General features: G+C 38.4%; 1 protein-coding gene across 2 annotated transcripts in view; it reads right to left on the bottom strand.

Annotated features, from left to right (window-relative positions):
• The window catches only part of Tmem41b (transmembrane protein 41B), a 28179-nt gene extending 14542 nt beyond the window's left edge, over positions 1-13637 (bottom strand). Inside the window, exons 1-3 of one of the 2 annotated variants that reach the window (XM_046438364.2) lie at positions 13568-13637; positions 13321-13446; positions 3911-4028 (exon numbers count right to left, since the gene is read on the bottom strand). In XM_046438364.2, coding sequence (XP_046294320.1) covers positions 3911-4028; positions 13321-13441 — 239 coding nt within the window. In that variant the 5' untranslated portion in view covers positions 13442-13446; positions 13568-13637. Of the gene's footprint in view, positions 1-3910; positions 4029-13320 lie in introns of both variants that reach the window. The other variant, XM_046438363.2, reaches the window with a different exon arrangement.
• Between the last annotated feature and the right edge of the window lie 4942 nt (positions 13638-18579).

Raw genomic sequence — 18579 nt, 5'->3', positions numbered from 1 at the left:
GCCATAATAAAACCAAAGTTAAGATCAAAACATGGAGTTTTAGCCAAAATGATTTGATGCCATGATCTCTGTTAAAGGCAAATTTTTTAATGTTCAAAAGTCTGTAAATTATTTGTTTTTAAATTTCTCAAGATGTAATCTATATATGAAAGTTTAGAATGACCTAAACTGAAGGTTAAAAACATGAGCTCCAATAATTGCTTTAAATTTTAAATTTACCAATGAAAAATGAACCACTGATGTTAGTATATTAAAAACAGATTTAACATCATTTTGGTTAATCTTCATGATAATCTGAAGTCAGCAATCACTCAAAATGGAAATTAAGTAAAGCTTTCAACAAAGTCACCATTCACAACTTTTCTGAAGTATTACAGCTCAAAGTTCAAGAAAAACGTTAAAACACTTTTCCTTTTCTATTAATTTTATTTCAAATTTGGTGCCTTGTTTGGATTTCTTACTTATAAAAGCCTAAATAGTCATCTTTGTGACTTGATTTGGGTTTTTTGTTGTTGCAGTTTTAATGGTACTAGAAATTGAACCCAGGGACACTCTATTGAGCTACATTCTCAGCCCTTTTCTTTTGTGATAGGGTCTTGCTAAATTGCCCAGGCTGGCCTCAAACTCCAAACCTCTTGCCTCAGTTTCCCAAGTTGTGGTATAAGCCAGAAACCCATGTTCATCTTTACATTTAACATATATTATGCTTATTTGCAACTGAAGAACAATGTTAGAGGGCTTTTTTATTTTATTTACTGACTGCTGAGACAGGTTCTTACTACTGTTGCCAATTGGTCCCAAATTGTGGAGTCAAGTGATCTTCCCACCTCAGCCTCTTGAGTAGCTGGAACTACAGGTGTGCACTACCACGCTCAGCTGAATGGTGTTTTATTAAGTCCTATAAAAATATCTGATGTCTGGTGTGGTGGCACATACCTGTAATCCCAGTGTTTGGGAGACTGAGGCAGCAGGGTCTCAATTTCAAAGCCAAACTCAGCAACTTAAAAGAGACCCAAAGCAATTTAGTGAGACCCTGTCTCTAAATAAAATGTAAAAAAAAAAAAAATGAGCCCTTTGATGGCACACATCTGGAATCCCAGCAGCTCAGGAGGCTGAGACACTAAGCAACTCAGTGAGATCCTGTCTCTAATAAAATACAAAATCAGGCTGGGGATACGGTTCAGTTGTTGAGTGCCCCTGAGTTCAATCCCTAGTACACCCCTACCCCCACCCAAAAAAAAGTAAAAAAGGACTGGCGATGTGGCTCAATGGTTAAGCACTTCTGGGTTTAATCCCCAGTACCAAACTAAATAAAAAAGATTCCATTGGCTTATGTATGCATAGGCATGCATATATGCACACACAGGTATGTAGAGAACAATAGGCAGAATGTACAAGGTTTGTAATGATAACAAGTAATGTTATCATTCTTAGAGAAGATTGGGAGCAAAGACAACCTTATTAATCTGGAGTCTGTTCTTTGTGTGTGTGTGTGGTTCTGGGGATTGAACTCAGGGCCTACATGCAAGGCAAGCACTCTACCAACTGAGCTATATCCCCAGCCCTGGAATCTGTTCTTTTCCTCTTTCAATCAACTCTATTTCTTACTCCTTTTTTTTTTTTTTTAAAGATAGAGAGAGAGTGGGGAGAGAGAGAAAGAGAGGTTTTTTTGTGGTTTTTTTTTTAATATTTTTTTTTTAGTTTTCGGCGGATACAACATCTTTGTTTGTATGTGGTGCTGAGGATCGAACCTGGGCCGCACGCATGCCAGGCGAGCGTGCTACCACTTGAGCCACATCCCCAGCCCCTATTTCTTACTCCTTGATCAAAAAGTAGAAAGGATCTAACATTAAATCACAGTAATACTAACTTAGCATGGCTGGGGTTGTGGCTTAGTGGTAGAATACTTGTCTAGCATGTGTAAGGCACTGGGTTTGATACTCATCACCACATAAAAATACACAAAATATTAACTTAGCAACATAACATGCCACCATCCTAAAAGCATTTACAATGAAGTAGGAAAATAAAATACTAGAGCTAGGGCTGTAGCTCACTTATAAGAGTCCTTGCCTAGCATGTGCAAGGTCCTTAGTTCAATTCCCAGTACCACACAAAATTAACATGGAACTAATTAAGTTTAACTATAAAATTTCAAACATAAATAACTGTAAATAAGGAACTGGGAATGTAGCTCACTGGTTTAACATCTGCCTAACATGCACAAGGCCCTGGTTTCATAACCAACAGGAGGTGGGATGGGGACAGACTGTGAATAAAAGTAACTAAGAGAGCACATAAACTTTTTGATGTCTCGAAATCCCATTTCACAGATATCCACTACCATATCAGGCTGACCATGGTTGAAAGTCTAAACATATTTTTATAATTCTTTATATAATCTATTATTATACCAGGGTGGTATTACAGTAGTAAAATAGCCCTGGGATATTTTGACCTCCTAAAATATGTTTCAGGTCCATAATCTCTTTCCTAAGATTAAAAAAATTCTGAAAACTAAAATTTCTTTATAATTTGTCAGCAAAAAATTGTCAGTGAACTTAGTCTTTTATCATGTTTAGTGTTATCATATAGGCTTTATTGCATAGATATTAATGTATTGGATTATGAGATGCTACTTTAGATCTGCTGAAGGTATCACATAATATTATATGTTATCCTTCCAAAGTGGAAAATTATTCTAAAGTATGAAACACATTTTACCAAGGTTTTTGCTAAGAAATTATGGATGTGTATTAGATATAGTCTTTTACAAGATAAACTTCTTTGTGAAAAGTATCTATTCAGGCTGGGGATATGGCTCAAGTAGTAGCGCGCTCACCTAGCACGCGTGAGGCGCTGGGTTTGATCCTCAGCACCACATAAAAAATAAAATAAAGATATTGTGTCCACCTAAAGCTAAAGAATAAATATTTTAAAAAAAAAGTATCTATTCAGACCAGATGACTTCCATAACATAGGAGGAAAAAGCTAGAAGATGGAGATGTGGTAAAAAGGAAATGTATGAATAAAAGCAGACAAAAACTGAGAGCAAGAAAACAGGGATAGAAAAAAAGAAGAGAATACCATTTTATTCAAACCACAGTCAATATCTAGGATAAACTATAAAAATAAACCTACTTGGTCACTGACACTAAACAATAAATGAAACAAATAGAAAATATTACAACCATCATCTATTTTATAAAACTTCATTGTTGTTATTGCTATGTTTTCCATTCTGGGGACTGAAACCAGGGCCTTGCTCATGCTAGACTTGCACTCTGTCACTGAGCTATATCCTCAGCCCTACTTAATTTTAAATATTTACAATTGTAGCCAGGTGCAGTGGTGCATGCCTATAATTCCAGCAGCTCATGAGGCAGAAGCAGGACAATTAACCAGTCTGAGGCCAGCCTCAGCAACTTAGGGAGGCTTTAAACAACTTAGTGAGACCCTCACTCAAAATAAAAACAATTAAAAAGGCTGGGGGATGTGGCTCAGTGGTTAAGTGCCCTTGGGTTTTAATCCCTGGCACACACACCCCCCAAAATACACATAAGCACACACACAATTGTGAGAGACAGAGAGAGAGAGAGAAGGCTCAAGTGCAGGGTTGTGATATTAAAATGTCCTTCCTATTGTAGTTATATTTTTAAAAATTTTTGGAAGCCATTAGAAAGATGAGGTCTTAATTAGAAAAACAGTGCTGTGAAAACCTTGCACAGAAAATCAAGAAGAAAATGTGGAAACAAGTATTTACATAACAGTGCTGATATGAACTTGCTACAAGCTATGAGAGCTAACACATTCATCATGATGGTTCTGTTGCTTAAAGTAAGTTTAGCTTTTAATTCACTTTCATCTCACAAATATCTAGACATTTTCAGTTCTCTCTCAGTATACTTACTCACTAAGCTGAGGAAAATTTTTATATACCAAAAACATAACAAATGCTGCAGATAAGAAAATAGACACCAATATAAGGAGTGACATTCTTGCTGACCCAGCTTCTGCCCAGGCTTTTTCTGGAAGAAAGAAAAAAAGTATAATTAAGATTCACATTTTTGCCCAAAACACTGGGACATTAAATCAGTTACTTCAATTGATCTAAGGACACATTCACTAATGTAACTTTAGAATGTGAAGTCAAACATCAAAATATTTTGAGTGGTTCTCTTCTATGACTCCAAGAATGGAAAAATGTTTACATCTCCTCAAAAGGTAGTCTCTGTTATCTTAAAAATTATATGCAAGGGCTGCAGTTGTGGTTCAGTGGTAGCGCACTTGCCTAGCATGCGTAAGGAACTGGGTCTGATTCTCAGCATCACATACAAATAAATATAATAAAGGTCTATCAACAACTAAATATACATATATGTTTTTTTTAATTACATGCAAAAATATACAATGAGATCCAATAGAGATTCAGTAAAGAACAAACAGAAAAATGAGCAGATCAGTTTTGCCAGTTTGCAGTCAATAGTGGTAAGAGCATAATAGCTTAACACTCAGGCTCACTGGGTAAGAGGTAGAAGTGGGTGACTTAATTTTTCATTGCCTTCATTTACCATTATCACAGTATAATACCGATAATATGGTATTTTAAAATATGTGGGCTATAATTAGGATTTGTGATTTTTAGTCCCTTGAGAATGGATCCACCACACATCCCCTTCCAACTACTGGCCATGTAGCTTTCATGAAATATCTTAAACAAAAGTGCTGAACTGCCTGGACTCCTCTAATTTAGCAAATCATTTTTATAAAAGTTTATATTAAAGTATATTAGACAGGTATCATTACCTGCTCTACCCACATTCTCCTCCTCTAGAACTAACAACCTTCCCTGGTCACCCAAACGAGCCAATCTCAGCAGCCTAATCTTACCAAGTGATTCTAACATTCTCTCCTCATAAACACAGAAGGCTGTCCAGCCTAAGCTTGGACATCTGATCCAAGTGGAAACACTTCATTATTGGCTGACAATATTTTCCCCTTGAAATTTTTGAACTAAGAAAAAGAGTTATTGTTTGTAAAAGGATAGTGAGTGTTAGGGCTTAAAGGTCAAACAGTGGAAGACATAGTCAATAACATGGTAAGGAAGACAAGAACCACAAAATGTAAGAGGTTGTAATAGAAACCCAGAAAAGAAATGAGAGATATACATAATCAAACTTGTTGATTTCTAACTTTCCACTTCCCTTGAAGCCTGGCTATATTTTATTTCTTATTCATGGATGCCACTGAAATTGTCTCATTTTTATTCTTATGACAGCTTTCTGATACTTTTAGTTGTAGATGAACACAATACCTTTATTTTGTTTATGTAGTGCTAGGGATTGAACCCAGTGCCTCATGCATGCTAAGCAAGTACTCTACCATTGAGCCACAATCCCAGCAGGACAGCTTGCCTTTTTATTTGTGTTGGTTTAAAGTGTTTCTGTTCCTTTTAACCAAAAAGTCTTAACTAAAAGACTATAATTTTTGGTTTTGTCTTGTTTTGGTACCAGGAATTGAATTCAGGGACACTCAACCACTGAGTCACATCTGCAGCCCATTTTTGTATTCTATTTAGAGAAAGGGTCTTACTGAGTTGCTTAGCACCGCACTTTTGCTAAGGCTGACTTTGAACTCACAAGATCCTCCTGCCTCAATTGTGTTCAACAGTAACACAAGAAAACAACTAAAAGAATGCAAAAAGAATGAGTGACAATTGAGGCTCTTCTTTCATGCAAACTAGCAAAAAGGGAGTGTTGGTACTTATGATTCAATAACCCTTCCATATAATTCTAATAAACCCAGAGATTAGAATTTAATTCGATTATAGTTTTTTAAAAATATTTGTTTTTTAGTTATAGATGGACACAATATCTTTATTTTATTTATTTTTATGTGGTGCTGAGGATCAGAACCAAAGGCCTTGCAAAAAAAAAAAAAAAAACTTGCTAGGCAAGTTTTCTACTGCTGAGCCACAACCCCAGCCCTCAATTACAGCCCTATACATAAAAGTTATAAATTTTGTTTTTATAATTTACATCTAAATTTATAGCCTACATATTTATGTCTTCTTATGCCTGCATTAAAAGCATGTGTCTTTAGCATTTATAGCTACTCTTCCTGTTATTTTATATTCATTAACTTCCAAATCTTCCATCATACTAATTCCTAGTCTGAATTATCCTATTATCTGTTTTTTCAACCCCCTTGGTCAAAGGTACTTTTAGAAAAAATGCATATGCCTTCCTAGCTTCAGTCAGGGTTATCAATGATGAATCCTTTTATAGCATTATCCTAAAAGATTATTCTAAGTCCCTTCAGGCTATTAATTCTACCTTTTTCTACCTGCAACCAATGATACTGCCTTCTACTTTAGTGAGCTCCCCAATGTCTATCTGTTCATGAAATTATCTTCCCTTGTCTGTCCTCCCTTCCTTTTCATTAACTGTCAACACACTTCACCACAGAAACTCTTTCCATTCATCCAACACATTCAGTATTTCTCTCTCTTACATGCACCTTTTCTCTTAACTTCTTTTTTTTTTTTTTTTTTTAAATATTTATTTATGTATTTATTTTTAGTTCTCAGCGGACACAACATCTTTGTTGGTATGTGGTGCTGAGTATCGAACCCCGGGCCGCACGCATGCCAGGCGAGCGCGCTACCGCTTGAGCCACATCCCCAGCCCACTCTCTTAACTTCTAATATATGTAAATCCATCCTGGAAACCCATAAATTAACTATTACCCTCTAGCAGCTCTGTGATTCTCTCCTTTCATATTAAAACATATTAGAAAGCAAAATCTTCCAACACCTACAAGATCTTAGGAATGGCTCTTACTGGTCATCTAGCCCACTTGTTCTCAACATTCAGTGTTTTCTAGAACTACCTGACCCTACCATGAAGGAAAGGAAAGATCCATTTTTCTTCAGGACGTAAGTGCACAGACTAAGACATCTTTGAAGGTCACAGAATACACTGTAACACTGTTTGAAGTAAATGCTTTCAAGGGCTTTAAATTTTTAAAAAATTAGTAAGATTTGAAAGTTGTGGGCTGGGGATGTGGCTCAAGCGGTAGCGCGCTTGCCTGGCATGCGTGCGGCCCGGGTTCGATCCTCAGCACCACATACAAACAAAGATGTTGTGTCCGACGAAAACTAAAAAAATAAATATTAAAAAAATTCTCTCTCTCTCTCTCTCACTCTTTCTTTAAAAAAAAAAAAAAAAGATTTGAAAGTTGTTATCACTTTAAAATATAAATGTAAATAACTAAAATAACTACAAGATACAAACCATCAGTTTTTAAATAACACACAAAGCATGTTATAGGCAGTAGAAACATCAGCACTCCCAATCTTATTTAAAAGCTCATTCTTTAGTCTTAATCCCCTGCAACAGTGCTACCATCCAATCTACACACCCTCACTCACAGTCATCTACCCATTTTCAAGTATATCTTTCCATTTACTAAAAACTAAGACCAAACTTACAATAAACTTCTCCATAATCCCAAAAGATTTCACTATTTATTTAGATAATCCACTCTGCCTCATAGATTTTTTCTTTCCTTTTTTTATTTTCCAGATACTGGGGATTGAATTCAGGAGCACTCTACCACTTAGCCACATACCCAGCCCTATTTAGTATTTTATTTAGAGCAGGTCTTTCGAGTTGCTTAGCGCCTTGCTGTTGCTGAGGATGGTTTGTTTTGTTTTGTTTTGTTTTTTTAGTTGTTGATGGACCTTTATTTTATTCATTTATTTATATGTGGTGCTGAGAATTGAACCCAGTGCCTCACTCATGCTAGGCAACCCTTACCACTGAGCCCCAGTCCCAGCCCCTGAGGCTGGCTTTGAAATCATGATCCTCCTGTATTGCAAGTTCTAGATTGACCTGAGCAAATTATCAAGACCCTATCTCAAAATAAAATAAAAAAGCCAGCATTGCCAGGCGTGGTGGCAGGCATGGTGGCAGGCATGGTGGCACATGCCTGTAATCCCAGCAACTCGGGAGGCTAAGGCAGGAGGATTGTTGAGTTCAAAGCCAGCCTCAACAGATTATTAAGGCACTTGGCAACTCAGTAAGACCCTGTCTGTAAATAAAATATAAAAAAGGGCTGGGGAGTGGTCAGTGATTAAGTGCCCTGGGTTATATCCCCAGTACCAAAGCAAAAAAAAACAAAAACAAACAAACAAACAAACAAACAAAAAAACGCTGGGGTCTCAGCAGTTTGGGAGGCTGAGGCAGGAGGATGGTAACTTCAAAGCCAGCCTCAGCTATTTAGCAAGGCCCTAGGTAACTTTTGCTGGACCCTGTCTCTAAATAAAATACAAAAAGGGCTGGGGATGTGGCTCAGTGGTTAAGTGCCCCTGGGTTCAATCATTCTCTGGCACAAAAAAAAAAAAAAAAAGACTGGGGATCAGGCTCAGTGGAAGAGCACCTGTGGGTTTATCCCTAGTACCATAGAAATAAAATGAATGAATTCCAACATTCCATTCCTTCATCACCTCTTTCACCACTTTTTTTTTTCTTTCTTCAGGGCTGGGGATCAAACCCAGAGCTTTGCACAGGCTAAGCAAGCATTCTCAGCCCTATATCACCTTTTCTCTTTTTATGGTTTTTCTCTCTTGATTTTCTCCCTTTAGCTGGACTCCTCTTCCCTCCATGCCCAGCCCAGACACCATGTATCATCTGAATCAGCATCTTTGAGTGAAATTCTTATCCTTTCCTTAATATCTTTCTGATACGGTTTGAGCATAATATGAGTGTCCCCCAAGGGTCCACTGTGACTGAAGGCTTTGCCCACAGGGTGGTGCTACTGGAAGCACTGGAAACTCTGGAAGGTGGCACTTAGTGGGAGGTCCTTAGGTCACTGGTGGGGGCATTCCCTCCAGAGATAGTCTTTGCCAAAGAAATGTTACAAAAATTTGATTTTGACCCCACCCAGTCCTCTGTGCTTCCTGTCTCAAAATGAGATTGCTCATCCCCATTCAAGTTCCACCACTGACATCCTCCATGAGATTCTCTCCAGAATTGATCTGATACAAGTGCCATGTGCTTAAACCTGCAAAGCTGTGAGCTAAATAAACCTTTGAACAATACTCTTCTAAAGGCAATAAAACAATCCAGGCAAGATAGTATACGCCTGTAATCCCAGAGGCTAAAGCAAAAGGATCTCAAATTCAAGGGTAGTTTTAGCAATTCAGTAAGACCTTCAGCAACTTAGCAAGATCCTGTCTCATAATAAAAAATAAAAAGAACTGGGGATGTTTTTCTGTGGCTAAATCCCTAGTACCAAAAAAAAGGGGGGGGGGGCAATAAAACCAACTTCAAGATAGCGTTTCTCAAACTTTTTATTTTATTTTTATTTTTTTGTGTAGTACTGGGGATTGAACCCAGGGACTTATGTATCCTAGGCATCTGAGGCACCTGTTCTACAGCTGAACTATATTGGTAGCCCTTTTCATTTTGAGACAGGGTCTCACTATGTTGCCCAGGTTGGCCTGGAACTTGCAATCCTCCCGCCTCAGGCTCCTGAGTAACCAGGTCCAAGTTTCTAAAACTTTATACTCTTTTTTGGTACCAGGAATTGAACCCAGAGGGACTTAACCACTGAGCCACATCTCTAGCCCCCCTCCCCCTCCTTCTTTTCTTTTAATTTTATTTTACTATCCATTTTGTTAAATATTTATTTTTTATTTGCAACTGGACACAATGCCTCTAATCTTTAATTTATTTACTTTTATGTGGTGCTGAGGATCAAACACAGGGCCCTGCGTGTGCTAGGCCAGTGCTCTACCACTGAGCCACAACCCCAGCCCCTCCCCTCCTTTTCTGGGATAGAGTCTTGCTAAATTGCTAGAACCTTGCTAAATTGCTGAGGCTGGCTTTGAATTTGTGATCTTCCAGCCTCAGCCTCCTGAGTCCCTGGGCCAGCCCTTTTTATTCTGACACAGGGTCTCGCTAAATTGCTTAGGGCCTCAATAAACTGCTGGTGTTGAACTTGAAATTACAGTCCTCCTGCCTCAGCCTCTTGAGTCACTGAGATTATAGACCTGTGCTACCAGGCCCAGCTCAAATTTTTCTGACTATATTTTACAATAAGCAATAATATTTATATCATGATCTGATGCACACAAAAATCTATGTAACTGAAAAAGATATTTTTAAATATTTTTTTTAGTTGTTGAAGGACTTTATTGTCTTTTTTTTTTTTAATGTGGTGCTGAGAATTGAACCCAGTTCCTCATACATGCTAGGTGAGTACACTACCACTGAGCCACAACCCCAACCCCTGAAAAAGATTTTGAAAAATAAATTGATAACTACTACAAAGCGCTGATATTTTCTATTTCATTTTTAAAATGCTCATTATCTTTTTAAAAAAATATTTATTATTTAGCTGTAGTTGAACACAATGCCTTTATTTTATTTATTTATATGTGGTGCTGAGGATCAAACCCAGGGCCTCACACGTGTGCTAGGTAAGCACTCTACCGCTAAGCCACAACCCCAACCCCTTAAATGCTCATTATTATCTATAAAATTGACTTCATACCCTTCATAGGGGTTATGAACTATTTACTAAAAAACATAGTCCTAAGAGTTCTCTTAAATTAAAATGGAGAACTGGCTAGTTAAACAAATTAGTGAGGGCAAACAATGCAAAAGAGAGTGACATACTCCAGTCCAGACACTCTGAGACGGATAAGTTTAGAGCCTAATTGGTTCTCCCTATTGTGTGTTCCTCACCATGAAAGAATCATACTTTCAGTATTATTTCCTTGATCAAGTTTTTAAAGTAGTCCACAGTCTATTAGGCTCAGACCTTAGAGACCCGACTCACAGCAAGAAATCCATTAAATGCACCAAATACTGCAGGTAGAAGGTAAAATATTTCAAAACTACACATGACAACCCTTTGTCAAAGTTATGTAGATGTGTCATGTAATAAAATATAAATTCATTCACCGCATCATGGAATTATAGAAATATTTTATTACTGTGTATTTCTTTTTTTATTTTTATTTTTTTGTAGTTGTAGATAGACAGCACGCCTTTATTTTATTTATTTATTTGTTTGTTTTTTGCAGTGCTGGGGATTAAACGCAGGGCCTTAAGCATGTGAGGTAAGCCCTCTATCAACTGAGCTATATCCTCGGTCCCTATTTTATTTATTTATTTATTTATTTAAAGTTTTAGGTGGACACAATATCTTTATTTTTTATTTATTTTCTTTTTTTTTTTTGTGGTCCTGAGGATCGAACCCAGTGCCTCATGCATGCTAGGCAGGCACTATACCAATGGGCCACAACCCCAGCCCGTTTTTATTTATTTTTATGCAGTGATAAGGATCAAACCCAGGCAAGCACTCTGCCACCAAGCTACAGCCCCAGCCCTACTATGTCTTTCTTAAGCAAGAGTTACAAAAATTGGAGGTTGGGGTTGTGGCTCGGTGGTAGAGCGCTTGCCTAGTACATGTGAGGCACTGGGTTCAATCCTCAGCACCACATAAAACAAATAAACAAAATAAAGGCATTGTGTCAATCTACAAATAAAAAAAATTCGAAAAAAATTTATCTCTTCTTCAAAACCTTTCCTTCTTTTGAAGGCCTAGTTACCAACTGCAATTACTAAAATGCTGTCTTCAAATCCTGGAAAATCAGTTGCTAAGTAGCTACTAATGCATCAGCAAGTAAACCAAACCCCATACATAAGGTCCCCAAAATCTTTTACCTATAAACAGAACTCTAATGGTAATTAGAGAAAGAAAAGGAAAAAGAAGGAAAAGAAAAAAACTGGGACTCATCAATAAAACAGGTTGGATCAAAAAAAAAAAACGTCCTTGCCTAGTGTAATCTCACACCATTTAGAATAGGACCTTTATCTCCTACTATAACCCAGCAGAAACCATTCATTAGTGACAATTTTATCTCTTCACTGACACACGTATAAAGGATTCACACAGACCTTTAAGTCTACTGTTTCCCAAGCCCAACATCCCCTTTCCTTCTCCCTACTTATCTAACCCCTATTCTCCACAGAGGCAGGTTTTCACATCTCTTCTTCCCGTCTTCTGAGATTTACATTCTGCAGGTCATTCCATAGCATCATAAAAAGAGTAAGTGTGCCGAATGTATTGTTCTAATAATAAGATAAATCATTTTAAAGGCACCTTGGGAGTTTCAAGGTTTTATATTCTGAATAGCTTCAGGTTAAAAAAAAAAAAATACTGATCACCATCTCAAGCCAAATGAAAATATTTCTTAGGGTTACTCTCAGCAGTACTCTTCAAAACACAGTTCCTTTAATTTAGAGCAAAATTACACTTTAATAACATTTCTAAGTTTTTAAAATTTATATAAAGTTATTAGACTCCATGTCTAAAGTTGGAAAAAATACCCAAAGCTTACTGACTGTTGAAAACACTTAAAAGTTATTTTAAATTCATTAACATTTTCCATTGTACACTCTTGAAAAAAAACTCCTTAGCCATCCTACTGGTGGAACATACCAGTGTGAGGGAGCTACTGACAATTTAAAAGGTCATATGTTAGAAACACTTTAACTTAAAAGAGCTTAATCATTTCAATTGCTGAAGAGCAATGCACAACTTCATAACAAGATGGAATCAACTTCGTTTCTAGGTACTTTCTCCTTACAATAATATTTAAAGCCTAAGAAATTATAGGATGGTGTATTGGGAAAATAGCTTTGGAATGAGTGACCTTAACTTAACATTTACTTAGACCCCACTTTATATAAGCCAAGCATTATGTGAATTATTTCGTTTAATTCATGCATCAACCGATTAAACAGATACGTTATTCCTATTTCACAATTCAGACTGAGCTTTTTAAAGTTAACAAGTCCAAGGTGCCAAGTAAATAACAGAAATAGGGACTCAAATCCAGGTGTTCCTGCACGAGGAAGTGGCACCTAGAAGATCAAGACCTTGCTACTAATCTGGTTGTGTGACTCTGTACGTACAAAGTCACGTACCCACCTTGGGCCTCAGTATCTTCACGCAACCACTGCTAAAGTTCCTTCCAGATCTGGCTAGCATCGTTATCAACCTTGCAATCGTCAATAAGCCGGTGTTATTCCTTCTTTCAACTGAATTCAATAGACTCATCTACTAAGCGTTTGGCCTTGAGCTGAGCAGGGAGCCCAAGCCCAAGTACCCCATTCTCTTTTTCTCGTCCCTAGACGTCAGCAGACTCCCTCTTACTCTTAAAATCCCTTTCTCCTCCGGAACCCCTCCCGAAACACAGGTCTCTAGGCCAGTCCCTCAACTCCAGATGCCGGGTCCACTCACCTTTTACATAGTCTCTGCTCCCCGGCGCCGCAGGGCCCCGCGTCCCCGCGTTCCCGTCCCCCACTGGGGTCGTCTGGAGTGCTCCAGTCTGCGACCGTTCGGAAGTTCTGCCTTTCGCCATGGCTGCTGCAATGGGAAGTGAAGACAACTGGGTGGTGCCGCGCCCCCTTAACAACAAATCCCCGCGCAGGCTCCGTACAACATAGAGGCGCCTCGGCCAGAGCCACTTCCTGCGCGACCTCCTCACCTGAGACAACCCCAGCCCCGCGAACACAACTACGCTCCACAGAGACCTAAGGCGACTTCACGGGCTAGGCCCCACCCCGCCCCGCCCCCGAGCCTCGCGCGCTCGCGCTGGCCCAGTAACCACGGGACAAGTCAGAGGCCCGTCCCGCCCCATCCAGTGCCCCGCCCCACCTCGTGCCTGCGGGAAGCATGCGCAGTAGCGTTGCCGAGTCACCCGGCTGCGGCTCACGTACTGACATCTAAGACGTAGATTTAATTATCCGGAAGTGCGGTCCCAAGGACTTCAAACTCATTGTCCTGGCCTTCCGGAAGTACCTGTGAGTGATTACTTGGCGTTCTGTGGGTGAATATTCAGTCAGTTCTCTTGTAAACCAGTTTTTACAAGTTGCTATTGAATTTGGAGGGGTTATAGAATGTTTGGCCTGAAGACGGTGGAAACCATGAAACTGAGCCAAATCTACCCAAATTTTAAGAAACTAAGATTCAGGAAGAAATACAACCTATGAGGGTCACCGGGTGGCTAAATGCCTTTAGAATTCATGTTTTCTTTTTCACAAGCAAATGCCTTGTCAACTCCCTGTCATTCCTCACTGGTAAACCCTGGTCAACTCATTACACTTAAGCTTTTCTTTTTACTGAGCCCACACAGGGCTTTTTGACAGATATGACTGGTCACACTTTACAGAGCAATTATTCAGGTCACTTGTTGGTGAGTGTATTGGAATTCCCTCTTTAAAAATTTTTTTTTCTTTAGATTTGTTTTGGTTGCTGGGCAACCTAATTGAAAGCCTTGTGCCTGCAGAGCATGTGCTCTACCTACCATTGTCCAATATCTTGGCACCTTAAAAAAGTTTAACTGATATATAAAAACGTAAAAATTGTACATACTAATGGAAAATTCCCTCTTGAAAGCAATTTAGCAGCGTATATGCATATTCTGATTATTCAGTATTATACTTCTACGAAACTATCCAGTACACAAGTTGTTCGTAATTACATTTTTTTTAGTATAATGGTGAAAAAGTAGAAACACTGAAAATTCAATCCTAAAGAAAAAAAAAACAATGGTTAAGTAAATTGTGGGAGACCCATTCAATGGAAATGTATTGCTGTTTTCAGCGTTGGGGATTTGAATCTAGGGCCTTATGCATGCTAAGAACATGTTCTATCACAGAGCTATACCCCAGCCCAAAATGGAACTGTTTTACATGCATATCTTTTGCATTCTTCTGTTAAGGCCCTCAGTGACCACTATAAGAGTTGTCTCCCTATTTTATTTTGTTCATAATCTTTATTATTGTCTCCTGCTACATCTAAAATGTAAACTGTATTCAGGCCCCTGAGTGATAGATGGGTCATACCCTTATGACCCCAAGAAAGAGTGCCAACACTTAAGTGAGCATTCAATAAATTTGTTGAATTTTTTTTTTTTTGCAATGGTGAGATTTGAACCTAGAACCTCCCATATGCTATGCTTCCACTGAGGTACATCCCCATCTCTTGAATAAATTTTTGACCATAGAAAATCATCTCTGTGAAAATCTAATAATGTAGATGATGCCAATACAAAAACATTTCAAGAGATAACTGAAAAACAGAACAGTGCTGGGAATGGTGATCCTAGTGACACAGGAGGCTGAGGCAGGAAGATCAAAAGTTTGAGGCCAGCCTCAGCAACTTAGCCAGGTCCTAAGCAACTAAATGAGACCCTGTCCCAAAATATAAAATGAAAAGGGCTGGGGATGTGACTCAGTGGTTGAGTCCCCCTGGGTTCAATTTTAAAAAAGATTATATAAGTTACATAAGTTAATAAACATGTAATTTACTGTAAAATGGATCCTCCTGAGCAAGACACAAACTGTTTTTAAAAATTTGGTATATTTTGCTATATAAAAATTTTTTAAATGCCAGACATGGTAGTGCATGCCTATAATCCCAGTTACCCAGGAGGCTGAGATAGGAGGATTGCAAGTGCAAGGCCCTCCTGGGCAATTTATGCCCTGCCTCAACAGAAAAAGACAAAACACTGGTGATATAACTCAGTGGAAGGGTGTCCCTGAGTTCAATCCCTAGTGAACACACACACACACACAGAGAAGGAATACCAGGAGGAGGACAAGAAGGAAGAAGAAGGTCGTGTTTTGGCTCAGTTTTAGAGGTTTCAGTCCATAGTCAACTAACCCTGTTGCTTTGGGGAACAGTGGGATTGCATGGCAGAGAAAGCAGTTTGCCTCATAGAGGACATAAAGCAAAGAGACAAACAGCCAGTGACCCAATATCCCTGTAAAAAGCACACCCCCAATGACCTAACTTCCTTTCACTAAGTCCTGACTCCTAAAGGTTTTACCACCTCCCAACTGGGCAGTGGTAGGGGTGGGGAGACCAAACCATCAACATGTGGGCAGGGAAATTTAAAAAAAAAAAAAAAAAAATATATATATATATATATATATATATATATATATATATATATATATATATATTTTTTTTTTTTTTTTTTTTTTTTTGTAGATGGACACAATACCTTTATTTTATTATTTTTTAAATGTGGTACTGAAGTTTGAACCCAGTGCCTCACACATGCTAGGCAAGTGCTCTACCACTGAGCTACAACTCCAGCCCTGAGGAACTTTTAAAATCCAAACTATAGAAGTATTAAAGCTTTAAATTTAACACATAAATCTATGAACCAGGCATGGTGGTGCATGCCTATAATCCCAGCAGTTGGGGATGTTGAGGCAGGAGGATCGCAAGTACAAAGCCAGACTCAGTAAAAGCCAAGATGCTAAGCAACTCAGTGAGACCTTGTCTCTAAATAAAATATAAAATATGGCTGGGGATGTGGTTCAGTGGTCAAGTGCCCCTGAGTTCAATCCCTGGTAATGGAAAACAAACAAACAAACCAACCTATGAAAATACTATAAGATAAAATAGAAAAATATGGGTTTTTTTTATCTTGACATAAAAAGATCTTCTTTAGTATAACCTGTAGGGTAGTCTCTTAATTTACTGTATATGTAATACAGAACATAGCACTTTAACACACACCTAAAAGAAAATCTACTCCAGAAATAGAGTTTGCTGAATTGTTTGAAAAGAGAAACATTTGATAATTTCCTTTAGGCATTTCTGTTCTTCCTGCTTGCCAATTCCTCTCTTGTTCTCTTCCTCCCCTCTCTCTCTCTCTCTCTCTCTCTCTCTCTCTCTCTCTCTCTCTCTCTCTCTATATATATATATATATATATATATATATATTTTTTTTTTTTTTTTGTACCAGGGATTGGACTCAGGGGCATTCGACCACTGAGCTACATCCCCAGCCCTATTTTGTATTTTATTAGAGACAGGATCTCACTGAGTTGCTCAGCGCCTCGCTGAATTGCTGAGGCTGGCTTTGAACTCGCAATCTTCCTTCTTCTGCCTCCTGAGCTGCTGGGATTTCAGGCGTGAGCCACTGTGCCTGGCCTTTTCCTCCTAATATTAAGAAAAAAATATATAGTCCTTTATTTTATTTAGCTGTAGGTCAATAAAATACCTTTATTTTACCCATCTATATGTGGTGCTGAGGGTTAAACCCAGTGCCTCACATGTGCCATCATGGCAGAAAGGGTGTGGAATAGGAAAGCTGCTCAGCTCATAGCAGCCAGGAAGCAGAGTGTATAAGAGGAAGAGGTTGAGGATAAGAAATACCCTTCTAGTACATGTCCCCTAGTGACCTACTTCCTCCAACCATAGCAGGTCACAGTTTCTAGCATCTCCAGTAGTAGATATTCAGGATTACTCCACTGCAGAGATCATGAGAGCCCTCATGATCCAATCACTTATCAAAGGCCTCTAAACATTGCTGCACTGGGAACCCTCAACACTTGACACTTTGGGAGACAATATAGATCCAAATCATAACACATAGCAAAATATCTAATAAAAGTTGATGCACAAGCTCCTGGGTTTAATCCCCAGCAATGTACATAATGATTAATAAGAAGAAGAAGAAGGAGGAGGAATAAGAAGTAGTAGTAGTTGAAAAACATTCTTGAGAATCTAAAATTAGTGTTAGTGGTTAGAGATGTAACTCAATGGGTAAAATACTTGCCTAGTATATGCAAGGCCCTGAGTTTGATTCCTAACACTAGAAATGAATAAACAAAGTTAATATTAGAATAAAGAAATCATTTGTTAACATATGCTATATAGAAAGAAAAATTAAGCCAATTGTGGTGACACACACTTGTAATCTCAGTGGCTTATAAGGTTAAGGCAGGAGGATTACAAGTTCGAAGTCAACCTAGCAACTTAGCAAGACCCTGTCTCAAAATAAGAAGGGCTGGGGATGTAGCTCAACGGTAGAGTGCCCCTGGGTTTGATCCCCAGTACTGTGAACGAACATAATAAGCCAATATGAGGTTTTTGACTTCTGGCCATGACAAAGCAATGTTCTCTCACTGCAGACAATTAAAAACCTGGTCAAAATATCTGAAACAGCTGTCTTCAGATAATGAATTAAAATATCCAGTCAAGGAATGATCCTTGAGAGAAGAGAAACAAGGTTAGTCTGACGCTCACCCTCACTTTCTGTCTGGGGGCACTTTCTGGAGCAGAACACAAAGAAGAATTGACCAAAGGGAACACAGTGCTATTACTGAAACAAGAAAAAAAGAGATTATAGACCAAGGCAACAAATATGGCTGGAATTCACAGTGCAGAATCCTAAAGAAGAAACATCTTTAAAAAGCGAGGTGGTAGGGATGGGTCTTCTTGGATATTTGGTTAAAAATATTCACAATCCAGGTAAAATTACATGAAGTAGAGCAGTAAATGAATGCAGAGAATAACAAGCCCAGTACTTGAAAGCTGTGAGCTGAATGAAGATTCCAGAGCTGGCATTATGAGTAGAAGACATTCAAACTCTAATCAGCCAGAGTGTCCCCTAAGAGCTCCCATGTTAATGCAGGGATATTCAGAGGTGATTAGATTATGAGAGATGTGACCTAATCAGTTCATCATAGTATGACT

The sequence above is a fragment of the Marmota monax genome, unplaced genomic scaffold, assembly GCF_021218885.2.
Source record: "Marmota monax isolate L192 unplaced genomic scaffold, Marmota_monax_Labrador192_F-V1.1 WCK01_AAM20220418_F8-fsc00061, whole genome shotgun sequence".
In the NCBI taxonomy this organism is placed as follows: domain Eukaryota; kingdom Metazoa; phylum Chordata; class Mammalia; order Rodentia; family Sciuridae; genus Marmota; species Marmota monax.
Note: the sequence above shows the minus strand (reverse complement) of the source record. Positions and strands in the feature narration are given on the sequence as shown.